A 26,153-nucleotide genomic window follows, 5' to 3' on the forward strand; every position below is an offset into this window, starting at 1 on the left:
CCCACCTGATGACAGAGACGAGGAGCAAGAGGAGAGGCGGCGCTCGCTGCGCGCTCGCTCGCTCGCTCGCTCGCTCCTGCTTGGTGCCTGTGCTGCCGGCGAAAGAGGGTGGCGGTGCCGCGCTTGCTTCCCGCGCTCGCTGGTTTGCTTCTGGGCATAAAAAATGCTTGGCCTGGGCCAGCCTGCTCGCCCTACTTGTTGGGAGCCAGCCGCACGGAGCGCAGTGGCGCTGGCTCTGCGGAGGATTGCATTGCTGGGGACGGTAAGGGGAGAAATAACGGGCAGCCCTCGGAGGAAAAGGCGAGGCTGCCAGGGCTGCTGCTGCTCTTCATGACTCAGCCCAAGTCGTGCTCTCATTTCCAAAGGGAGCAGTGTCCGGGAAGCCACACCTCTGTCTCTTGAAAGACAGAAAATTGCACGGCGCCTAGTTGCGAAGCACATACATCACAAACTTACTTTTCCCTTAGGCCTTGCGAAACGTCCACGTGCCCGGAGTTGTTGCTGATCTGCGTGCTTGTCTATGCGGGAGTAAGTCTTGTTTGACTTAATAGGGCTTACATCTGAGTAGACCTGCCTAGGATTAAAGGCAGGATTGTTAAACACTGTAGTCTGATTTAGTACAGGCTTAGTTGTGTGGAAAGGGGGAGCTTTTCCTCTTCCCTCGAGATTCCATTTCCTTTAGTGTGTTTTATTGAATTGTACAGTGCTGTTCTTCAATTTCTGTAAAGTGCTTAGAAAAGCCAAGTTGTTTCATAAGTGATACACTGATGATAATAGTGCCTCATGGTTAATTTGTTATTCTTGTAATTCCATCATTATAGGACCACAGTTTATTTTTAGTGCTACAGTTTAATTGTAACAGACAATTATAGATTTTTTCCCTACAAATGGTCTACAATTGTCTGCTCTGTTCTTTTTCCTAGTGAAACTGATGTATCACCTGGCAGAGTCTGCTCTGAATGTCTGCAAACCATCCTCCTCCATGCAAACATTTATTTATCTATTTAAAATGTTTTTATGATGACTAGAACATGCTGACTAGAACAACCAGTAACTGTTTTTTTTCTTTCCCTCCCCAACACATTTCTTTATTAGATTTATGTCCTGCCTATTTTCTTGTTTAAAGAACTCGGAATGGCTTATATCATGCTCCTCATAACAAAAAGCCTGTGACATAGGTTGGGTTGAGTCTGTAACTGGCCAAAGTGACCCAGTTGGGTCCATGGCTGAGTGGGGACTAGAACCCAGATTGCCTGAGTTCCAGTTCCAAGAATAATTGCAATTTTCTTATTGATACTTACTGCCAAACACAGGTCATTTCATCCCAGAATGTTAGAAATGTTTACATTTTGCAATAATACACAATACAGTTGGTTTTTTGATCTGTTGAAATTGAGTTAGCTTTGGATATAAAAACAGCAGCGCTACCTTGTGGCAGAAGAGAGTTATTGTTGCTTTTGTTCATAAAAGGTTTCAGATTAGGAATCCAATCATTTTGCCATGATTATTAACACACGCTAGGAGTTTGTACAGAGTTATGCAGAAGTCACTGAGCATGATGATCTTGACTATGATAGTGTAGTCCTTCTGTATATAAAACTGAATATGTTGTGTATTTGGGCAACTGGAATTTGGTGTGTATATTACTAGAAAGAAAATAATATCACTAGTGCTATTTTCTCATTACCAGTGAAAGAAGCATTGCTGTGCTTGATTTGTAACTCAGATTGTCATAGAACTGCCAAGCATGCTCAGACCTCATGATCCTTTAGCCAGAAATCAAGAACCTCTCACAGCAAGGAGGAGAGCATACATAGGTTGGAAAAGCAGCAACTACAAGGTACACCTATAAGAACTTTGTAAGAAATAAATTATTCCTGAGTTTGCTTTTTCCCTCTTCCCTCCCAATTTCTGTTCCTTTTGTGAAATTTCTTTAAGATGGGAAGCCAGAGGGCAGGAATGTTTTACTACTCTTTGTAAGCCACTCTATAAGCTAATTTTTGGTGAAGAGCAGAGTAAGAATGCTCTAAATATATATATGGCCGAAGGGACACTTAACATGCAATCTTTTACTTGTCTACACAGAAGTTCCACTGGGTCTAAAGCTCTGGGTAGCACAGTATCTGGCTCATGTTTCCCTGTGGGTGGTTTCAGAGAGCAGCAGATGATGAAGCAGGGCATCAGGCACAAACTCCACTTTATTAGTGATGGTGTTGTGATTTAAGTATGTTTAAAATGCAAAACTGTAGGATGCCGATTCTTCTTCTTTTTTAAATCGGGGCTAACATATCAGGAAGCAGAAGAGAAATGCCACTTGTGTGTTTCACATCTGGTCATACAGATGGATGACTGAGGCCCACCTGAGCTGCCTACAAACTGGTTGTTAATTCCAGAGTCTAAAAGGCACGACTGGACTGCTCAGAAGTGCATAAAAAAGCAGGAATCCTTAAACCAGTGGGGGGAGGGGGACACTGCCTGCATTCTTGGCTTCTCAGCACCCATCAGTCCCAGGGTGAGGCCCGCGGGGGCTGAAATCCAAAGCTCTCTTTTCTGCCCAACCCTGACCAGTAGGGGACCGAAAGGTTGCCAACCCACCCTTAATTGCAGAGACTTTTAATTTAGTGTGCAGTCCTCGACACCGTGAGATAGGAAAAAAGTCCTACATCTCCCAACATTCCCATGGCTGGCTGCGGAATGCTGGGAGATGCAGGACCTTTCTTTTGTCTGAACTCTCTCAGGTTTGCGCTTTAAATCGCACGGTCGTGGGAGCTGGCACCGGTTTCCGAGTTAACAGGGCCGGCAGCCAAGTCGCTGCAGCGGCCCGCTAAGCAGGAAAGTCGAAGCAACCAGCGGGGCGGAGCGCAGGCTGATGAAATCCCGCTCGGGTATTACAGGAAGCCCAAGAAGGGTGCGCTGCATTGCGCCGGGCCTGGCTGGGCGGAGAGGAGAGAGGTTTCCGCCTTTCTCTTTGCTTTCTCTCTAGTCTGGGCAAGCGGCGCAAGGGTTGGAGCTGCGGGGCCGGCCGGCCGGCTGCTTGGTTTGTGCGGTGTCTGTTCCGGCTGGCGAAGAAAACATTTCCCGTGGCGGAGCGGAAGGTAACGGACATGGGGTGGGGGGGACTCATACTTCGCTGGCAGAGCTCCTGCTCCTCCAAAATCCGTAGGACAGGCGCGTCCCTCCGTCCCATAACTCGAGTGAAAGCTGCAACTGTTGAATTTCTAGTGGGCACACGAGCTTTCCTTTATGGGGTAAACTGAAACGCTCATTCATCACCACCATGCGAAAGGACCGAACTCAAGTAATCCACGCTTTCCTTGGAAAACTGCAGCTGTTCTGGGTATCGAACATGCTTTCGAAAGCGTGCGGGCATTTGGCCGGGATCTTTCCTGGTGGGGGGTGCGAGAAGAAGATGCGATCATCTTTTTCCAGTATGCCGAGCACCCTCTCCTTTGTAATTCAGGAGCGGGCAACTTCTGTCCTGCCCCAACAAATGTTTTGGCTTACACCTCCCGTCATCCCTCCAGGGCCAGAGAACGTTTATCCCTGCCCAGGTGAGGTGTACAGAACTTGCAAGTTGTGACATTCCTCTCTCTCTAGTTGGAGAAAAGGGCAATTTTCAAAAGTAGATTTGATTCCTTGGCTTTTTCTTGTCTTGCCTTCACCCTGTATCTTTGCTATTCTTCTCTTCAAAACGAAAGTGTTGATTCCAAAGCTTGTCCTTTACTGCCTGCCCTCATTCTTCCTTGGCCTGATATGTTTTCCTATGTGAGTAGCGGTGTGACCTTTCTTGCAATTCTGTATATTTCTACTCAAAACTAAGTCCTGTTCAGTACAGAGGACAGTTACCAGGTAAGTGGGAACAAGAATGGAGCTCCAGCCTTCTGGTGGGTGAAACCATTGGCTGAGTGAACAGTCCTGGAGCTTCATTCATTTTCTTGAATGGGGAAAATCAGTTTCTTTATTTGCTCCGCAATACTGTGGCCTCACAACCGTTGCCTCGCAACCCAGTATGTGTGCGGGGCAAGGGGCAGTCCACTCCAAGGTCCTCTGACTAGGAATACCCAGATGACCTGTCTCATAGCCAGCACAGAAATAACTTAGACTGAAAAGGTATGCCTGTGGGTCAGGGAGGGGGACAGACCAGTGCCAGTGGCTTATGCTTTATACAAATGGAGGCCCTACCGCCGCATTGAGATGCCCCAAAACAGCTGTCTAGAAGAAATGGAGGGTGCAAAGTGCAGGGTGACAGAATTTGCCACTGCTGTGATCCATGCCCTGAACTGGATGCATGTGCATCAAGGACAGATGGTGTAGGATCATGTCCCAAGTATAGTTGTCCTTTTTCCTTGTAGGCTAGATCCAAATTTAGTTATATTTGGAGAAAGCCCATTGAGACTCTAGCCATGTGTAACCAGGCTAGAAAGATGAAAACCATATGTGTTGACATGAATGATGATAAAAATGCATACTTTTGGAATGATAAGCCTGCAAATATTTTTCTTCCAATTTCCCCCATCCCCAGAGATCAATGGAGGTTTTCAAGCCCATAATGTGAATTTCACATGCGATGTAGGTGAATACATGTGAAACTGACACAAAGTAAAAATAGTTTGATCTCACCAGCTGCTACTATGAGGAAGTTTCAAGTTAGCAGCTGTTTTTAGATGGCTAGGGTGAAAGCAGCATTTCCCTTTTTGAATACCTTTTCTGCCTATTGAAATTAAATGACAGTGTTTATCTGACACTATAATGACTTACAACTGGAATATTTAAGGTAGTAACATGGTGAAAGACACTGTGTGGCCAACCCTTTCATCATAGGTGTGTACTGGATCATTGCTGCATCAGTGTCAGATCTGCCATGTGCTTTGATTCTGTGCCATCCTGGCAGAAAGCACTGTCAGGATATCTTATTCAAACACTCTGCATCACAGAGCGAAAGTCCTGAATCAGTATAATTAGACCTTAATTTTAATTGGACTGGTAGTATGGGAAATATAGCATTTATGTAGGGGTTGTAGCTAAATGGAAAATTTAGTTAGCACAGATCCATTGTAATGAATGAGATTTATATTAGACTAACACTGGATACATCCCACATTAACCAATGCATATAGATCTGAAGTCTCCAGCCTGACTCTGAAGTCTCCCAAGGGCCTATATGTGCCCCCTGATACTTCTGTTGGCATCCCCGGGCTCCTTGCCACACATGATTTTTATTTTATTGCTTAAAAAAACCCTACACTGTTTTCAGCTTGCAAAACAAAGGTCTGCCTTTCAGTGCCATCTTGATTTGGACTCAAGTGGTTTTGTGCTTTGGAGCTCAGCCTTCATTGGTGCCTTGCAATTAAGCCAGTTATTTTTCTTCTGGTCTCACCAGTTTGCCCTCTGGGAAGTGAGGGTTATGTAACTGAGCATATCCAGAAGGGCAGTCTTTTTAATGAATGGACTAGCTGCCTATCATATGACAGTTATTTTGTGAGTCACTAACCACATTCTCTCAAAATCCCAAATGGGCCCACCAACCCAAAAGGTAGAGAATCCCTGCGGAAGATTATGCTACCATAGTTATAACTATTTTCCTAAAATGTTGATGAGTTCCACACATCCCCCATCTTCAAAAAGTGATGTAGGAAGTTGGTGAGGTCCTCATGGAACGCACTGCCTGGTGCAATGTGTGTGCAGAGAGGAGCCCCAGCTCTTACTCTCAGAGGGAGATGCCCCATTTTGAGAGGATGGTGGCAGCAGACTTGAGCAGATGTCTTGGCAGTGTCAAGGTTGCCTATGGAGATTCTCAGACAGAGCGTAGGAGCCAGTCTGCCTTTGGAAAAGAAGGGAGATCTTTCAGAACTGGGGGTGGCGGAGAGTGAGGTGGACTTCCTTGTCCTGTGAATGTCAAGAATTTCTACCATCCAGCCCCCAGAAAGTGTGGCCCAACCTGATGGTAGAGTCAGAAGCATTTCTGAAAGGGAGGGAAGTTCCAGTTTGGATTCAATGCTACATAGGCGGATGCTTCAGCCACATCTCAAAGAAAATGCTACTTTGCTGTATACTGTTTTGTAACCAGTTAAGTTTTAACAAGTTATTAAAAGGACTGAACTTCTAAAGTCTCATCTGAGTCTGCTGGAGAGGAAAAGAGGGTGGAAGAGGCCTGCACACTACAGCTTGACATTAGTTTCAAGAAATGCAGCTTGCTCTTATGCATATTTCTGTGGTCAGTGGAACTGTGGATTGAGTTCTACTTATGTTTAGTTGCCCTAATAACATAAGATTCAATTCCATAACAGCAATAAACATTTTCTGGCTGTATGCAAGGCAAACTTAGTAAAAAGCACTAAGTTGAAAATACAGTCTTCAAATATTGCCTTTGGAACCTTTCTGGAAGTAGGCTGCAAAAGTCCCCGTGACTGTCCCTGTAGTGAGCTTGCAATCCTCTGCCCACTTAACTGGGAGGAAGCTGCATCGAGTCTGGTGAGTCTTCTGGTTAAACATGAATAAGACTGAGCTCTCCATTAACTTATCTAATCCTTTGCACTGGGAAAACCAAGAACTGCTATTTCAGCCATGTAAATAAGCCTGTGAACATTACAACTGTGCACCTTTTTTCTGGCCTGCTGGGGGCTGGCAAAGTAGAGACAGAGTGCTGTATTTGTATGCTGGCTGCCATGCAAGGAGCTCCCCTCCTCCAGTAGCCAGCTTGGTTTCTTTGCTGGACACAAAAACAGTTTGGCCATTTCATCCTCCCTGCCAGCCAACTCACATGCCTGCGTACAATTCAGTGCAATTCCTGGTTGTCTGTAGTAACCATGCTAGTGCTTTCATCCAAGAATATATTTGGTTCAGGACGTAGTCAAATTAGGATCTCTGTAATTCTCCAGATTTGAGGATTATGGGCATCCAGTGTAGTGCAGAACAGGAGGAATGCAAAGCAAAAGAGGCCTTTCTGCTCCCCCTACTCTGCAAATGGCTAATTTTGGCTGTCTAATTGGGATTTCATAGGAGAAGGAAAAGTGGCTGAGGTGCTGCTAGGATATGCCATCTCACGAGTGCACTTGTCTCCTTTCACACCTTTCTTCCACGGCTCCTCAAAAATAGCATTGATCAAGTAGCTTATCAAATAGCATTGAAAAGCTGTTTACTGAAAAGAACCCCACCCCACACACACACCAACAAATCAAAAGGCTGTTTAAAATTGTGTAATTGGAAGAAGATAGTTTGGAATTTGTATCTTTATTCCTCCACACCTTCTTTTCAAGGAATTGTCTGCAACTTTGGACTCTGGAAACAAATCAAAGCTTCCCAGCTTCTTATTGGGCTACTTGATGAAACAGAATGTTCTCCTTTTTGTTAAGAAATTTGTTAATAAATATCTGATTGCTGGTCACAAAGAAACTACACATCATAACTCAGTAACCAAACCATATCCTTTGCCAATGTTTTTCTCCAGCAGCCTTGAGTGGAGAACACCATGTGTGGCATTTGGGCCCTTTTTGGAAGTGATGGATGCCTCTCTGTGCAGTGCCTGTGTGCTATGAAAATAGCCCACAGAGGCCCCGACGCTTTTCGCTTTGAGAATGTCAATGGATTCACCAATTGCTGTTTTGGCTTCCATCGTCTGGCAATTGTTGATCAGCTCTATGGAATGCAACCTCTGAGGGTGAAAAAGTTTCCCTACCTCTGGCTGTGTTACAACGGAGAAATCTATAACTACAGAGAGGTAAAAGCAAAACATCTGGGCCCATCTGCAGGCTCTAAGGCTTCCTTGATGCAGCTTTTGTCCTAGTAAACTGCTTTGCACATGCAGCATAAAAGCGCCTTAAATTAAGTGTGGGCAACCCATGTCTCTCAGCCTAACTTTTGAAGCCCTCAGCAAGCTATTCCTTCCCACCTCTGGCAAGAGCCATCCAGTTTTGCTATTAATACCTAATATTTTATGACTGAGATGTCATTCCTTTCACCCCCGCTCCCCCAGGAGATGGGATGGAATTTACGCTTAGATATGGTATGGAGCCAGCTGACTTGTGCTCTCCCCACATTTCAAAAAGAACATTTCTGTTGGATGCTTGCAAAAATAGTGAGTGGCTTTTATCGAGCATATGCAAAGGCAGGAAGCAACCAGCACTATTCAGAGTGGCTAATAAAAGAGCCTTGTGGGTGGGGAGGAAGTGGCAAGAGAAAGTAGAGCTTTAGTAGTAAGTGGGGAAAGGAAAAAGGGGTGGCCAACTTGTTGCTCGCGTTTGCCACCCACCCCCACCATGTAGGAAGGTTCCAAGGGGGTGAAGTTTTCAACAGAAATAAATAACTTGCTGTCTGTGAAGCGTCTCATCTCAGTTTTTGGGGCATTTTTGGTGGCCAGGTTAAGAATGATTAAAAATAAACATGCAGATGAATACGAAATTCTGCATGCATGTGTGTGCACACATGGTCATAGGCCCACTGACAGAGACTGCAAAATAGCTAAGGCCAGTGCCCATGTAGTACACGAAGGGGGTATTACAGTTGAAACCAAATTAAGAGGTAGAAAAATCCAAGGGCAATAAGTCTTTGATGAAGTACACAGTTCAACTTCAAAAGACATAGGTGATGTGTAGTAGCTACTCTTAGTGCTTACTGGCACAAATTAGGTGATATCAACAGGTACAGATACACACCTGGTGTTTTTCCATGTAGGGAAAGAAGGGGTGTGCTTACCCATAAGTTTCCACAAAAGTAGACCAAATAAGTACACATTTGAAGTTGGTGCCTATATATATCAGAAGTGAAGTGAAGTATATATCCCTATCTCTCTCCCTCTCTCCCTCTCTCTCTCTCTATCTTGTATATATAAGTCCTTCAGTTCATTGCATTATAGGAGGTGAGTGTTGATCCTTTCAATGCTGTAATATCAGTCTTTTCGGCATCAAAAGGATGCAGAGAATCCATTTATGTTGACAGTGTATTAATTCCCATGTAATAGGTAAATAATTTGAAAGGGCATATAGATCAGAGAATTATTAGAAGCTGTTCCAGCACAAAATTTATCCTTGTAATAGCCTCTCCCCCACTCAAAAGAAGCAACTGCAGGACATTTGCAAAACATAAGTTTAAAAGAGGAACTAACTGTATTGTATTGCCAGCTGAATTAGGCAAGCTTTAATTTAAGAGATTTTGCATTATCAAACAACATGAAACATGCTTTTGCTCAATAAGACACAGTCTCTCCATAGCACCCCCTGAATCCCCTTGAAAATACTACACAGAAGGTCAAGGAACCTTGCCAAATGGGGTAAGCTGTGGTGTGGGATGGGGAATCTCCCCCGAGATGAGGCAGGGGCAGCAGGCATGCAGTTTGCACTCTTCTACCAACAAAAGGAGATCTTGGATCCAGCCCAGTGTCTCACCATGGCAAACAGTTGTTGCCAAGATGGATACAACAAATTTCAAAATATCACAGGAAAAATGCAGACCCAAAAGATGGGAGCAGCCCTTGATGGGGAAATTTTATCATAGGTTTTGGAGAATAAGATTTTTTATCCTGGAGAAATGCAAGACTGTTTATAGAAAACTGCCAAATCACCTGATAAGATGCTTTGCTTGGATTCTGTGTTAAAAAATAAAAATAAGAATCAGTAAACATGTCTGACAATATTTTTCAACCTTCAGAAGTGCATCTTTCCACATGCATTCAAAGCATCTTTAAAATATTTTTGTGCCACATGTAATAGTAGAGAAAAGTTGCTTTATCTGAGGTTTATTGACACAATCAGTTATCCGGAGACTCTCTTTGAATGGTGTTTGAATGGAGAAATCATATACTAACAAGTGTTTGTCAGGAAATGTACATTTTTCTGACACTTATGACAAATGTGATCTATACCATTCTAATGTTAATGTATAATTATTCTCTTTTAGGTTATAGAATGTATTCTTTTTATGTATGTCTGTGAATACTAATTTTGTTCCTTTCCATATCTGCTTTCCCCACTGCCACTCTTTTTTAAAATTCTTTTTTGTAGCTGCAGAAACAGTTTGAGTTTGATTACCAGACCTTAGTGGATGGGGAGGTAATTCTTCATCTTTACAACAAAAGAGGAATAGAGGAAACAGCTTCCATGCTAGATGGTGTATTTGCATTCATTTTGCTTGACACTGCAAATAGAAAAGTCTTCCTGGGAAGAGATACATATGGAGTCAGACCATTGTTTAAGGTCCTGACAGATGATGGATTCTTGGGTGTTTGCTCTGAGGCCAAAGGTAACTGCTCCAACTCTCTGATTCTTTTTGAAATCCATCCTCATGAGTTACAGATATTAACTATCAGCTTTGATCTTTGACTCTACAAATAGACCCAACTGTGTCATTCTGTATGTTCTTTTAGTTTCTGAAATATCTTACGTCATTCTATGCCAACAATTTTTTCAAATAAAAAATGTGTTGGGTGAAAGTTGCTTCAAGCAAAAAGTGACAGGTTTTTGCAGAAAGCAAAGGCACAAACATAGAACATGAGAGGAATTCTGCAAAGTAATTATTATGGGAATTATTCTGTGAGTTTATTGTCTAGATTCTGCTCTTACGGGGAAAAAGATAAAAATTTAAAATAATAGTTTGATCAAGTCTAATGTATGTGCAGTAAGTTCCCCATAGCTTCTGAAAGAGCCTGCTAACAGCACCTGCCTTGCAAAGCCACCCTGTCTGAAGCACCGGATTGCATCCTTCTGGTGCATCAGCCACAGGTTGGAGACAATCCTCCCAGTACTTCAGATGGATCAGCATTGCTGTGTGCAGTCCTCTCCTAGTGGGAGAAAACCATGCAAAACTATCCTACGTGTTGCCTGAGGATTGTATGGCCTCACCTTAATGCTGTTTGTCCCATGTTTGTGGGGATGAACCAGCTGCCCAGTTCTCCACTCCCCATAGGGCATAAGAGTTTTCATTCCTCATGTGTGCCTTCATGGGCTTGCAGTGTACCAGGCTCTAAGGAACAGGGAAGGTCTGGGTGCACCTCTCACAAGGGGTGTGTGCACAAGCTTCCAGTGGCCTGCGATGGTCTGATGTGGTGACAACCATGTGTGCAGAGAACATAGAAGAGAACATGATGCTCCTTGTGTCCTGTGAGGCTCTTCTGCTTCATCTGTAGGGAATTAGCTCCCATCATCCCCAGCCAGCATTGTCCCTGGTGAGCAGGGAGGATGGTTGCTGCAGTCAACACATCTGTAGGAAGGGTGGCTTAGGCACTTTGAAACACTTCAGTGACAGGAATTTTATGTTCGGAAAACACTACCAACCTCCTCCCTCCAATCTCATGTATCTAGGTCTTATCAACTTGAAGCACAACATGTCCTTCGCACCCAAAGTGGACCCTTTCCCTCCGGGTCACTACGAAGTGTTGGATTTGAAGCCAAGCGGCAAAGTCGGATCAGTGGAAGTGGTAAAATTTCACAGCCCAAAAGAGGAACCTCTGCATGCTGCGTACAGTGCAGTACAAAATCTACCCTCAGGTAACAGTGAGTCTAAAACAGGTTTCTTAATCTGTTGGATGGGTCCCTTCCATAAAGCTTGAAGAGTTCATGGCTCCTCTGGTGAATCATTTTATGTTGAGGGACAGGGGTGGGGCACTTTTCTGTCAAGGCCTATTTTCCTTGCTTTGGTGGCAGACTGCCGGGGCCACATGCTGGCTGTGGGTGTAGCTGAAGGCTGAAGGCAAAGGTGGGTGGACCAGAACCAAATGCGGACAGTGCCTCCCCCTTCTCTTTCTTAGCCACCCGCTTTCCCCTCACTTTCTTCCCACCCGGAGTGCCAATGTGGGAGGGGCAGAGCATCCTTCCCAGAAAACAGAATTGGTAATTTCTGGAGGGCTTTTGAACTGTACTTTGCCCACCCTCTGCTAAAGAGGCCCCAGGCCCTGAGTGGTTAGGAAATGGATTCGCTTTTCAGTAAAGAATTTCATGATCTTACTTAAACAGGCCTCGATTTCTTTGCTAGGTGTTGATGTGGAAACTGTGAAAAGCAACATTCGACTGTTGTTTGAAAATGCCGTTAGGAAACGTTTGATGTCTCACAGAAGAATTGGATGTCTTCTCTCAGGTAGCAATATTGGATTGTTGGTAATGGTTATATTCATGTTCCCTAACACTCCATTTTGGTAATTTTGGCTATACCTTACATTTAGAAACATTTTAATGGTGATTAAAAAAATAACTGTAAAATGCACATGCTGCTTTTCTCATTAAGTTCACGGAAAGCCACAGAAAGCATAGTGTAGCATATTGCAAAACTGGGTGGATTTACTGATTCTGGCAGGTGGCTTTGGTGACTTTAGATAATCCAAACAGTAGCTGTTGAGTGCTTTTTGATGTGCAGTAAGATTGTTAAATGTATTTGGGAGGCATAAGAGGAAACAAGGAATCTGTTTTATGTAGCATATTTTATATACCAATCTGCAATCTCAGTCCTCTACCTTGGCTTTTCCCAACCTAGTGTTCTTCAGATGTTTTGGGTGATGTCTCCCAGCATTCCTGATTGTTCACAATTGTAGCTGGTCCTGATGGGAGTTGAAGTCCAAAGCATCTGCAGCACACTGGATTGTGGAAAGCTTCTCTAAGTGCTTGTAATGCTGTGATGCACTGGAAGATTTGAAGAAGTTCCCAGGTTTACAGAAAGGGAAAATCTGTGGGGTGGGGAGAGGAGACTGCCCCCAATACAGCCTAATAACCAAATGAGGATGTTCTGTAGCCATGGAATTCTGAGTGACTGCTTTTGGCAGGGGATCAGGGAGGGAACAAAGATCCAGAACACTGGGGAGAAGCAGAAATTGAATGGAGAAACTGGACTGAGAACTCTACATACTGCAAGGTATTGTCTCAGGTCCCAGTTGTAAACTTGGAATACAAGTAAGAGCTTTTTCCAGTGCTGGAACACAATGGTATTTCTAGCTAAACAGTAGGGATGTAGCACAATGAAGTACTCACATCATGTGTATAATTTATATACATATATTATATAAATTTATAATTAATTAATGTGAGGATTTCCAGGTTTGATTGTAACACCCCCTGAACATATTTGCTACTTCTAGTATGTTCAATTTAAAATAGGCAAGTCCATTCTGTTTTTATTTGTACATGATGCTTGTCAGTTATATGGGATGCTCATTGTCAAGAACTAGATGGTTAACAGACATAATCATGGGTGGTTATTTAACAGGTGGCTTGGACTCAAGCTTGGTTGCTGCAATGCTTGTCAGACTGATGAAAGAACAAAAATTTCCTTACACTTTGCAAACTTTTGCTATCGGCATGGAAGACAGTCCTGACCTGCTGGCCGCAAGAAAGGTAGAATTACACTTTGGCATTCAGTATTACCTGTAAATGAGTTTGCATTTAATGTTTTCAATGTTCTTTTTAATGTTTTAAGATTGTATTGTTTTAAGTTGTTCTATGCTGTCCTAACAGGTAAGACGGTATATAAAAATTGATAATACATGAACAGATTGCAGTAGTATGATATATGGATTGATACTGGACATGTAACATTACTCGTTATAGAACCTAGTCATTTGTTTTTGTTTTTTAAGCAAGGTTCCAAACCAGCCATGAGCAACTGCATGAGGTCTGGGAGCCTTTTTTGCCTGGTCACTGTTGGGCAGTGCCTGTGTCTGTGTGCCTGTCCTTCTTTTTGTAATGGCAATTGTAGTGCTAGGGAGTGCTGGAAAGGTTAAATTTAGCTTGCAGACAAGCCCATTTGGCTTTCTATAGCTGCCATAGATGAACTGGGCACATGCAACCCACAGGCCTCTTACTGTCAACTCCTGTTTTAGATCTTTTAAATTTTATTATTTTTAATGTGAATTTCTCCAAAGCCATTTAAAGGGAGGGGGTTTATCTTAAGGCTGTAAAGATAGTCTGGAAAGTACATGGCCAGTGAATGATTAACTATAATCCAATGAAAATAAGTGATAATTTGTTTACCTTATGAAAAGTGTAATGCATGGGTATTGAATTTCACAACTTGTGAGCCACTTTTGGCCTGCCTGGGGTTCCAGTCCTGTCCTCTTGCCTTGTTTGCCTGAGCAGCTTTGTAGCCAGCTTCAGCCTAAATTTTGATTGACAGGTGGCAGCTCACATCGGAACTGAACATCATGAGGTCATTTTTAATGCTGAAGAAGGGATCCAGGCACTCGAAGAAGTGATATTTTCCTTGGAAACATATGATATCACAACTGTACGAGCTTCAGTGGGTAAGACACAGTTCAGTTTTACAACGCACGCTCACTCGTGGCCTTAAAATGTAGATGCAATCAAAAGATTATCTGGGATGTATCCCAGCAAAGAAGGTTGAAGGTTTCCACTCTGCGCTCTTTAGGCTGCTGCCTTCTTCCTGCCATATCCCCCCCGCCCCCGCCACAGCAGCCTCTAAGCCCCATGTTTCTCCTGTAGCAACATGGACATAGGTATTTTGAGGGGCAGAATTCCTTTTTGTCCAAGTAGGTGGTTCTCAGGATTTTGCAGGGATGAAGAGGATGACAGTTATGATAAATATGATTAGAGACACCCAAAACTCTATGCCAGCTTTCCTCAAACTGGTGCCCTCCAGATGTGTTGGCTGGCCAGGGCACATGGGATTTGTTGTTGGCACACACTGGGAATCTGGAGAGTACAAGTTGAGGAAATCTGCCTTAGGCAATATATAGAAATACTCCAAAATGCTTTCTGTAATTGGATGCTTTTGTTTTAGCTCTTGTATTGGTCACTGATGAAGGTGGAAGCCAAAGTGTTACTAGAAATCAAAGACTATACATGTACATATTTATTGCATTTCTGTACCACCTAATGGCTGAAGTGTTCTACATTGTTTTGCCAATTGCTGTATTATGTGTGTGTGCTTTTGTCTATGTATGTATAAACAACACCTACATGGAACATTTGTAATTGCAAAATATCTTTGGAAATTGTCTCTCTTTGTTAGGTATGTACCTGGTCTCCCAGTACATCAGAAAGAAATCAGACAGTGTGGTCATTTTCTCAGGAGAAGGTTCAGATGAGCTGACACAAGGATATATCTATTTTCATAAGGTAAATGCTCTTTGCCTTCAAAATAGTGATAATTCTTGCCTGCACATGAACAAACCATGATAAGACAGAATGTCCTTGAGGTGGGGTGGGAGATTTTAAGAAGTATTTTTGTTGGCCTCTTATTGCTATCTGCTTTCCATAGCTTTAACAATACAGTTGAATTTTATGCTTTGGCTTCCAAAAATTAGAGCTTGTCAGGAGTTAAGTGTGTAACCATTCATTCCAGAGCTCAGAATTTTAAGAGGGCATGGAATAGCATCCTAACCTAATTTAAGGCAGGGGGACAATATTTTTGCCTCTGGGAGCTGCTTATTTATTTATTTATAACATTTTTATGCCGCCCCCATCGCAGAAAGCCTCGGGGCGACTTACAAAGCAGGATAAAACAAACATAGAACAAATATTAAAAATTCGGAGCATCTCGGCTGTATCATAAAACCAATAAATAAAAACTACAGTTAACAATTAAAATATCGTTTAAATAAAAAGGTCTTGGCCTGGCACTGAAAAACAAATAACAACAGTGCCAGGCGGACCTCTCTGGGGAGCGCATTCCATAGGTGGGGTGCCACCGCAGAGAAGGCCCTCTTCCAGGTACTCACCTTCCTAACATCCTTCACAGAGGGCTCCTGGAGAAGGGCCTCCCCCGCTGATCTCGGGTGGGAGGGCATATATGGACGCAAGCGTTCCTTTAGATAACCAGGTCCCAAGCCATTGAGGGCTTTATAGGTGATAACCAACACCTTGAATTAGGCCCGGACTTCAGTGGGGAGCCAGTGAAGCTGACGGAGGACTGGAGTTATATGAGAACAATGCCCAGTCCCCGTCAGTAACCTGGCAGCTCTGTTTTGCACCAATTGAAGTATCCGGACCGTCTTCAAGGGCAGCCCCATGTAGAGCGCATTAAAGAAGTCTAATCGGGAAGTTACCAATGCATGTGTCACAGTCGCCAGGCATTCGTTCTCCAGGTAGGGACGCAGCTGATGGATCAGCCGAAGCTGACGGAAAGCGTTTCTCGCCACCGCTGTTATTTGAGCTTCTAATGACAGCTCAGGCTTGAGGAGCACTCCCAGGCTGCGAACCCTGTCCCTAAGAGGGAGTGCAACCCCATTCAGGACAAGGTCCAGGTCCCCCATCCCGAAGCCCGACCCACCTACCAACAGGACCTCCGTCTTGTCTGGATTGAGCTTCAGTTTATTGGCACTCATCCAGCCCATTACCTCAGCCAGGTACCGGTTCAGTACAGCCACTGCCTCTCCTGGATTGGTTGAGAACGAGAGGTGGAGCTGGGTATCATCAGCGTACTGATGATTCCGCAGCCCACACCTCCTAATGACGTCTCCCAGAGGTTTCATGTAGATGTTGAATAGCAAGGGGGACAAAATGGACCCCTGCAGAACTCCATGGCATAGCTGCCATGGTGTAGAGCCACAGTCCCCCAGCACCACCTTCTGGAATTGGCCATTGAGATAGGAGTGGAACCACTGCAAAGCAGTGCCTCCGATTCCCAATCCCGCAAGCCTATCCAGAAGGATACCATGGTCAATGGTATCGAAAGCTGCTGAGAGGTCCAGGAGAACCAACAAGGACGCACTCCCCCTGTCTCTCTCCCTGCACAGGTCATCATACAGGGCGACCAAGGCAGATTCAGTACCATACCTGGATCTGAAGCTGGACTGAAATGGGTCCAGATAATCAGTCTCATCCAAGAGAGCTTAGAGTTGTCCCGCCACCACCTGTTCCAACACCTTGCCCAAGAACAGGATGTTGGCCACCGGTCTGTAATTGGCAGCCACCTCGATCCAGGGATGCCTTCTTTAGGACTGGCTGGACTACCGCCTCCTTTAAAGGGGCAGGTACCCAGCCGTCCCTTTGAGAGGCGTTGACAGCCTCCAGGATCCAGGTCCCAATCCCGTCCTTGGCTTTCTTGAGTAGCCAAGATGGGCAAGGGTCCAGTAAGCAGGTGGAAGGACGTACTTGTCCAAGCACCTTGTCTACATCATCAGGCTGCAACAACTGAAACTCATCCATCAATCTGGACCAGACGGCAACATTGGCACCTCCCCAGTAGGATCTGATTCAATAGTAGAGTCCAGCTCGTGATGAATCTGAGCGATTCTCTCCCTGAAATGCTTGGCGAAGTCGTCTCAACGGGCCTTCGAGGGTGGCACGAGATCTTTCTTTGGGCCCAGGTGTACCAGCCCCTGTACCACCTGAAAGAGCTCCGCCAGACGGCATTGTGAGGAGGCAATGGAAGTGGAGAATAATTTCTTCTTCGCCGCCCTCACCGCCACAGCATAGGCCCGATAATGGGCTCTTAAGTGTGTTCGGTCAGATTCATCCCATGATTTCCTCCACCTACGTTCTAGACGTCTCCCAACCCACTTCATCACCCATAGTTCAGGTGTATACCAAGGGGATGAACGGGCTCTGCCAAGTGAGAGAGGATGCTTAGCAGCGATCGAGGTTTCGGCAAGGGGCGGCATAGAAATGTTATAATAATAATAATAGCCCTGGTCATTTCCCCATTCCATAGTTCAACCAAGGCATCAACAGGAGCACCAGCCTTATCAACCAGGAAATCCCCCAGGGCCTTCAGGAATCCATCCGGATCCATCAGGCTTCAGGGGTGGACCAGCACAATCGGGTCCGCACCCTTACAGAGGGAAAGGCCACTCTCGAGCACAAACCTCACGAGGAAGTGATCTGACCATGACAGGGATGTCAGACACAAGTTCTTCACCCTCAGGTCACCCTCTTCCTGCCCCGTCGAGAAAACCAGGTCCAGAGTGTGTCCATGTTCATGGGTCAGGCCAGTGATGTGTTGAGACAGCCCCATGGCTGACATGGAGGCCATGAAGTCCTGAGCCACCTCAGTCAGAACCATCTTAGTGTGGAGATTGAAGTCCCCCAGGACTAACATCCTGGGAGTCTTCAACACCAAGTCTGAGACGATCTCCGTCAGCTCAGGCAGGGAGTCTGTTGGGCAGAAGGGTGCACGGTATACCAACAGAATCCCCAATCTGTCTCAGTCGCCCAACACCAAGTAGAGGCACTCTAGACCTGGCCTTGAGAGGACAGGAAGCCCCGCGAGGGAAATAGAGGCTTGGTAAACCAAAGCGACCCCCCTCCCCTCCCCTCCAGGCATGGTTGGTGCTGGATCAGATACCCGGGTGGGCACAGTTGAGAGAGGGAGACATCCCCCACTCTCCCGTCCAGGTCTCTAATGCAAGCTAGGTCGGCCCCCTCATCCACAATCAAATCATGGATGAGGGATGATTTATTGTGGACCGACCTGGCATTAAGCAGCAGCACTGACAGGCCCGGTGGGTGGTTGACAGGACTACCTGGAACCCTCACGCTGGGGGAATAACCAGAAAGAGGAACAGGTGTTAGCCATCTGTCCCTCCTTCTTCTATACAGACACGTTAGACCCCCAATGCCATAACGTCCATTGCCCATGACCACCCCAATGGCGGTGCCCACACGCTCCCCAGGCAACCCCATATTTGTAGCCAAGAATGACTCCATTTAAAATAAACTAAAACACAGTAAAAACACCTAGAAACACTTAAAAACACCCCCAACACATCCCAATCCAATTAACAATCCCACCCGCTGGCCGATAGCCCCTGGCCAGCCCAGCCCCCACACGACCCCCAAACGGCTCTCAAACGGCGGCGACCACCCTTTGGCTGTAGCCCTTTGGCCACTGGCCCCAGCCGCATCCGGCAAGATAAGCCAGCGGCCCGTCCCCGTGCCCCGTCCCTAATCCAGCGTGACTCTCACCCAGCGCCGGTGGGGTGGAGAAGCAGGGTGGGCGCACGGCACTCGCCGGCCGGCAAGATGGCGTCGGCCGGCAGCAGCATCGTCGCCTTCGGGCTCGGCATCCTCTGACCCTGGTGGGTCCAGCAATGGCCACTGACTGCAGCGTCAGCTGACCCCTAGGTTCCAGCAGAGTGCCTCGCGGTCTTCCTCGGCCTCGGCTTGGGGCCGTCCTCAGCAGCGCGGCAGTGGCAGATTGTGGAGGGAGGAGGGGAGAAAGGCCCATTATAGAAATGTGTTGGGTCCCTATATCAGTGCTGGAGGTAACCAATGGCAGTGGTGGGCTCTGTGAGAGAGCGAGAGAGAGTAGATAACTCTCTTCCTAGTCTGTTGTGGACTATAGAGCAGTGAGGCTGAGGTATGTGACTTCAGCAATAGCTAACATAGTTTGGCAGGAGTGACCAGAAGGCACCTGCAGGCCATGGTTAAAGTGTCTGTGGGCCACAAGTTGTCTACACATGTGCTAATGAAAATGTACGATAGCTTTCATCTATATATGCATGTGTATTTTTCATTTCTCAGAGTCCCTGTAGAACAGGGAGAGTTCTGGACAGCTTTTCCATTAAAGGAGTAACTTTGCCACACTGCTGTGGTTCCTTTCCATTAGTGAATGCTGCAAGGAAGGAGGTACCATAGGGAATAAACATATGGGGTCGTATCCAATGATGCCTTTGGACCAGCACAATGTGTGTCTGCTTAAACACATCGGGGCATCTGATTTTTTTGTTTTTAGCAAGGCCCCAACTCCCCCTGTGGCAGCCCTTGGCACCATACCCAGGGTAAAGGGTTCCCCAACTCTTGGGAACAGTTTGGAGGCTGGTGGGAGCGGGGAGAAAGTTACAGTAGGAAGATTGCAGCTGTGAGATTGAACTAGGGGGAGTGGCAGTGATACTGCTTTTGCAATGGCAGGATTTAGCCCTCTGAACACTACTGAAGGTCTCCCCATGTCTGCCTCTCTCAGTTGTGCATGGTAGCATCCCAAGGACCTCAATAAACTTCTGCATTTTTCTCTTTGTTTCAGGCACCCACGGCTGAAGAGGCTGCAGAGGAAAGTGAGAGACTCCTTAGAGAGCTTTACCTGTTTGATGTTCTCCGTGCCGACAGGACAACGGCTGCCCATGGGTAGGGCTCAGCTGCAGATCTTTGGATATTCAGTGACAATGTGGAGGAAGTAAAATTCATTGCCAATTGCGGGGCCATAGCTGAGTGGTAGAGGCCCTGCTTTGCATGCAGGGCATTCTAAGTTCACTCTCTAGATCAGGCTGGGAAAGAATCTTGCCTGACATCTTGGAGAACTGCTGCCAGTATTGGGCTATATAGACAAGGGTCTCGTTCAGTGGAAGATAACTCCAGCGTTTGTGTTGTTAGTGCTGGTTAAGTTAGATACCAGATAGTGGCCAGTCTGCACAATTGACCAACTCACCAGTGCTTATTTAAGCCACAGGCTATTTTGAATATGCCAACACTAACTCTAATTTTGGGTTCTGTTGGGGAACCTTAGGGTGAATGGGAAGGGAAATAAATAAATAAATAACATTTATATGGCCTGCCAACATACTATGGTGGGTTAAACAAACCATGGTGGGCAGTGGGGGTTATGAAAACTGGGCTAGTAGCTCCTTTTCAGTTAAACTCTGCTATCTTTAATGGGTCCCCATTAAAAGTTAAAAAAATAATTATTATAGTCCTTTCAAGTGAAATTGAAATTTAATAGTAAATGGCTTTATGCTACAATTTCAGGATTCTTTGCTGAAGATAAGCATCCAGCAGATAACATTAGGGATAAACATGTAGCTTGACAGAATTGGGTGAACTATACAGAAAAGCCTTCCCCGGCTGAATGCCTTCTAGAAGTGTTTGACTACAACTCCCAGCATCCTGAGACAGCATAAACATGCATGAGAAATGTAGTCCAATATGTTTATAGAGCACCTGATAGCAAAAGGCTAGCATAAAATGTATACCAGCAGAAAGCTAGTACTATACGGTACTGGTGGTTGTAAAACTTCCTCTCCAGTGCATCATCAGTAGCTATCCATGTTATATATGCATAACCATTTTTCCCTTCCCCCGTTAATCTTACTTCTTTTTCTTTCAGTCTTGAACTGAGAGTTCCATTTTTGGATCATCAGTTTACTTCCTATTATCTGTCTCTTCCAGCAGAACTCAGAACACCAAAGGTAAGCTACACACTGTCTAATATCCAAGCTGGAAAAATAAGGCTTGTATCTAGTGGGGCCCTTCCGTTAGTGGAATAGACACAACCAGTGGATCATCTTCCTCCTGCCCTGCTGTCCTGATGCATTTCCAAGATCATCTCAGGAAAGTTGATGAACCCTCCAGAACAGATCTGAGGAGAGGAGAGGAGATTCTTGTTGCATGAGTGGAAGCTGGCTCACAGAAGTTTGGTTTTAATGCACAATCCTTTGCAGGTTTACACAGAGCTAAACTCCATAAGCATTCCTGAGGTGTTCTTCCTACTAAGCATTTTTAGAATTGCAGCCCAGGGGTGTGATCATTGGCAGATTTATTTATGATGGGTGAACCTGACATCAGTGAGTCTCTCCCAAGTCTTTAATACAGGATTAAAGCCTAATACTATAATCACACAAACTGAATGATTCTTAAAATGCTCTATCATACATGAAAGATGCTAGCTGAGATGCTTCTAAAATATTGCAATTTAGTTTAAGATTTTTTTTAATGCTGGGTTTTAGTGGCTGATGACATTTGGTGTTTAACAGAATGGAATTGAGAAACATCTCTTAAGGGAAGCCTTTGAGGATACTAACTTACTGCCTAAGGAGATACTCTGGAGACCCAAAGAAGCCTTCAGTGATGGTTTGACTTCTATCAAGAAATCTTGGTTCTCAATACTCCAAGACTATATTGATGTTCAGGTATGCTATTGCTTGTTAATATTTTCATCTTTTTAATGTAAGATGTTAGAAACTTGCAGAAGGGTTTTTCCCCATTTGGGCCTTTCAGTACAGGTCACATTTATATTTTACACAGCTTTTATTTATTAGGAGGGCAGGGTGAGAGCAGTAGCCAGCAGTACAGCATGTGCTTTGCATGCAGAAAGTCCCCGATTCAGGCCCTGGCATCTCTAGCTAGACCTGGAAAAGGACTTTCCTGAAGCCCTGGAGAGCCCCTGTCAGTCTCTAGACAACTCTGAGCTGGATAGTCCAGTGGTCTAACTCGTAACAGCGGCGGAGAAGCTCTTTCAGCCTGAGGACTGGATTGAGTTTTGGAGAAGCTTTTGGGACTGCTTTCAGTGGTGGCTGGGAACATAAATAGAAGGGGCAAGATCGATGGGACCAAAGAAGGAAGAGGGAGAAGTGGAGTGAGAAGAGGAAATGCTTTGCTCTTGGAAGGTCCTAGGTTCAGTCCTCAGCATTTCCAGGTAGGGCTAGGAAGGGCTTCTGCCTGACACCCTGGTAAACTGCTCCTGGGGTTGACAGTTCGATGAACCGAGCTAGATGAACCCAGGGTTCAGTTCAGTGTAAAAGACAGTTCTGCTCCTAGGGTTAGGGTGCTGTTCATAGTTCTTTTCCTGTGAAGCAAGTTAGCCTGAGAGGAAGTAACTAATCCAAGATTGCCCAGTGTGGCTGTTAATCCTGGTTCATCCCAGTCTTGGCCTGAAACTCACTTTGCTACACTGGCCCTCCAGTGTTTGTATGGAAATGCAAAGGAATGAGTCCATTATAATATGTGAAGTGATAATTTTGGGTGTATATGCAGAGATGCTCTTGTCAGCAGCAATACTCCAGAGGAACAAGTTGGGTTATAGAAGACGTGCATATTCTATGATGTTAATGGTTTATATCTACCTTTGGCCTTATTGATTGAGGTTGATTGGAGTTGTAATGCCACACTTCCAGAGGGCTCCAAATTGGGAGGACCTACTTCCTATGAATACAGACATGGTAACCATTCCTATGTCTGCCTGGGGGCATTGTCTCCCCCTGAGTGATGTACAGACTTTTTCCTTTTGTCTTTGAGGTTTCAGAATTCAGTTATTTCAGGTTATTGGAAATCAGTGATTTTTAGAAAATATGAATATTCCAGACCAAACTTCCTTCTAAGAATAGTCTGCATGAAGGAGAAATCTTAAATGGGTGAAGTCAGGGGAATTCCAAATGTGATGAAGAAAAGATTGTATACATTGCTTGCCTTGATTTAAAATCAGAAAAGAGACAGAGAAGGCTGTACATATGTTGGCATTTTGTGCAATATTGTACGCAGAAATTAATTCTAGATTGAATGAATGAACAGTACCAAAATTGCTATTAACATGGGGGCTGTCTGGCTATTTTCCCCCACAGTGGGGCTCATATAATGTCTGACAATAGATAAGATCTTAAAGAAATTGTAAGGGCCATATGAATTTCACCTTCTGTGCAAGGTAAAGATGTCAGTCATACTGATTCTCTGTCCTTGACAAATGTAACTTTTGGAAGGAGGTTTACAGAAATCCACTTCCCAGTCCTGAATCCATTGGCAATTTCTTAATAGAAATGAGTTAGCAGGAGACCAACACAACTGTGTATTTGGAAAACCATTGCCATAGGTTAAAAAAAAAGAAGAACAGATGTCACAATTTTAGTGAGAAAGGCACAGTTTAGATGCTAATTGTGACAAGATAACAGGGCAGTGGTGCTCACATAACCTAGCTGAATATGTGCATAAATAAAGAGATGCAGCTGAGCCTCCTATTCAGTGCTTTGTCAGCTGTGTAAATTCTGTGTGAGCATTCTGCAGTTAGTGCATTTCTTCAGGGGAACTGTGATTGTCTCTGTTTCTGCTTGCAGCCCGTGGAATGATGGATCATTTGTTCAGCAGCTCTCCCAGCTTAATTTTCGTCCCTTTTTGCATCCATAGGTGGACAGTCTCCTGTTGGAGAAGGCAGCAGAGAAGTTTCCCTTCAATCCACCCAAAACAAAAGAAGGTTACTACTACCGCCAGATCTTTGAGAAGCACTATCCAGGGCGTTCTGATTGGCTACCTCACTACTGGATGCCAAGATGGATCAAGGCCACCGATCCATCTGCCCGCACATTGAAGCATTACAAGTCAGCAACAAAAGAATAGACATTTCTCTGCAAGTGCGTGTTGATACGTAGATCTTTTGGCCTTAAAGGGAAAGCAAGAAAATGAAACTTTAAAAAATTAAAAGAGATCTATTTAATTCCTTTTAGAAAAAATATCTCTGTTTCTGATTCTTAATCTGCAAAAGATGAGAGTTCCTGTTGTGTTTAAGCTGTACTTTACAACCAGTACTTTCTAAAATTAATCTTATTAAAATCAGTGGGACCACACCATGACTCTGCTGTTGACACAGCCTTTGCAGTTAGCCTGCTTAAATCCCACTCTGGTCTAATCCCACTGAGGTTTAAGCAGCCCAACAGTGCTCAGGAGTCCAGCCTTGAACTGCAGTTGCCCTACTGTTGCAGGGCTTGCTACATGTTAAAGGCTTAATACTTTGGCTGTATCTGGTTACTTCTGTGCTTCCATTCTAGGCTCTTGAGTGTGAAACCTGGACTTCAGATTGCTAGCAGTAAACTTATGCGCTGGTGATTTCACTGTCAAGTGCTTGGAAAATGTGTGTGAGATCCTTTAGGACAGCAGGCTGGTTCATGTGGTCCAAGTGCCTTCTCATGATGTGTACCAAGCACAGAGAGGTGACTCCATCAGCTTGCAATTCCCATTCTTATGGTCTTAAGTTAGGCACATCCCCTTTCTGCATTGTTTTGAGAAGTTTCTATTTTAAAAAATCTTGCAGAAAATTCTGTACACACCTTTGTGTACATTTCAGCCAATGCACCTATTTTTGCAAGCAGTTTTGCCCCAAATAATGTTATTTGATGTTATTTTAGTAATATATGCATTCTTGCTGTGCTTATTACTGTAATGTGTACTTTTTGGTACATAATTTTCTATTGGAAAACTCCCCCTCCCCAAATTTTGAGAAATGCAAAGGTTGAAGGATAATGGAACTTGGTTTGCAAATAGCTTTGAGAGTACAAAATTAATACAAGTCTGTATTAAAATGTGAAACAAATGTGTTTCTCTTCCATCCTTAGGGCAAAGCCATCCACAGGTGTGTACCTGCCTCTGAACAGTTCAAAGAGTAGAATAGGCATCTTCTAGATCAAGGTGTAGCTTTCTGACACTTACTTGAATGTCGTTCTCCTCACTCACCTTCCCAGAAAGTGCACTGATTGAAGAAATCCTTGTGGCCGTACTTGCACAGCCTATGAGTAGCACACTGGTTTTCATGCCACTCCAGCCCTGTAAACACCTGGGATGGATTGTATGGAGCAACCTTGGTCTGTGCAAACTAGTTCTAAAGATAAAGTTTCAGTATCATTGTTCATAACATGGAACTTCTAGGATGTGAATGCCGGGATCATCAGGAGCATAACAGGCAGATTTGCTGAACTTTTAAGAGTAATGCTATTGACACTTGAAATTAGTTGGCTTGTAAGTGGAATCTTGTAGGTTCAGAATTCTGGAATGCATAATGTAGGACTTCATTCCTACAACCTTTACTATTTTTGAAATTCAAATAGAGATTCAAGTGTCATTCTAATTCTGATTGTACTTGTTAAAATTTAAGATAATCGAGTTTTGCTATTTTTTCCCTTTAAAAATTAATTTTGAAACCACAAGGTGGCACCCTAGAACTTCTGGATGTATTTAAAGAGTACCATAGTTAACTGTCTTATTCATGGCCAGGTCTGCAGATTTTTTAGACAAAGTATAGACTGGTTTTATTTATTATAATATTGATTTCCTGCCTCTTAAAACAATGTTCTGCCAAGGCAGTTTTCAATTACAATAGATAATAGAAAGTAAAGCTAAACAGCAGGATAGAAGACAACATGAAGCCAGAAGAAGAAAACAAATCAGAAACAAATCTCTCAAGCTCTCTAAATCAAGGAACGTTAAGGGAAACAAGGGTAGTACAGTTAAAAATGGGTGGGAGCTGGATACATTTCTCTGGGGAAGAAATAGTAGAGAAAGGTCTGACTGGTGGCCACCAACCCCATCTGACAGGCCAAGGGGCACAAGCTGGAGGGTGATCTTCAATCCCTGGCCTTGGTTGGACAGCTGCACAACCAGTAGAATTCTTCAATCTTAAAAGGTTCAGTAATAATGTTAGTGTCTAGATCAGACATGGGCAGAACTCATATATCCTGATGTTTTGGACTGTCAGTGGTCAGGAATGCTGGGAGTTGAAGTCCAGAGCATCTGGAGATCTACCTTCTCCCA

At 44.4% G+C, this 26,153-nt stretch overlaps 1 protein-coding gene across 3 annotated transcripts; it reads left to right on the top strand.

Moving 5' to 3' along the window:
• The first annotated feature begins 176 nt into the window (after positions 1–176).
• Positions 177–24,939, top strand: ASNS (asparagine synthetase (glutamine-hydrolyzing)). Of its 3 annotated transcripts, none has more exons than XM_044428821.1 (12): positions 177–1,840; positions 7,448–7,717; positions 9,996–10,233; positions 11,292–11,477; positions 11,962–12,063; positions 13,183–13,310; positions 14,089–14,215; positions 14,944–15,050; positions 19,897–19,997; positions 20,974–21,055; positions 21,620–21,775; positions 23,760–24,939. In XM_044428821.1, exons 2-12 carry the CDS (start codon positions 7,469–7,471, stop codon positions 23,967–23,969), a joined length of 1,686 nt encoding a protein of 561 aa, XP_044284756.1. In that variant the 5' UTR covers positions 177–1,840; positions 7,448–7,468; the 3' UTR covers positions 23,970–24,939. The 3 variants fall into 3 exon arrangements, with proteins under 3 accessions (XP_044284756.1, XP_044284754.1, XP_044284755.1); XM_044428819.1 differs by lacking the exon at positions 177–1,840 and adding an exon at positions 2,936–3,095; XM_044428820.1 differs by lacking the exon at positions 177–1,840 and adding an exon at positions 2,936–3,095 and having other exon boundaries at positions 7,451–7,717.
• The last annotated feature ends 1,214 nt before the right edge of the window (positions 24,940–26,153 follow it).

The sequence above is a fragment of the Varanus komodoensis genome, unplaced genomic scaffold, assembly GCF_004798865.1.
Source record: "Varanus komodoensis strain SLA01 unplaced genomic scaffold, ASM479886v1 scaffold2, whole genome shotgun sequence".
Lineage (NCBI taxonomy): Eukaryota > Metazoa > Chordata > Lepidosauria > Squamata > Varanidae > Varanus > Varanus komodoensis.

Bases quoted from the DNA above. Each gene is read 5' to 3' on its own strand.
- ASNS (XM_044428821.1), top strand. From the start codon at position 7,469: ATGTGTGGCATTTGGGCCCTTTTTGGAAGTGATGGATGCCTCTCTGTG. The intron at 12,064-13,182 runs GTAGCAATATTG...GTTATTTAACAG, and splicing joins AATTGGATGTCTTCTCTCAG to GTGGCTTGGACTCAAGCTTG. The intron at 21,056-21,619 runs GTAAGCTACACA...GGTGTTTAACAG, and splicing joins CAGAACTCAGAACACCAAAG to AATGGAATTGAGAAACATCT.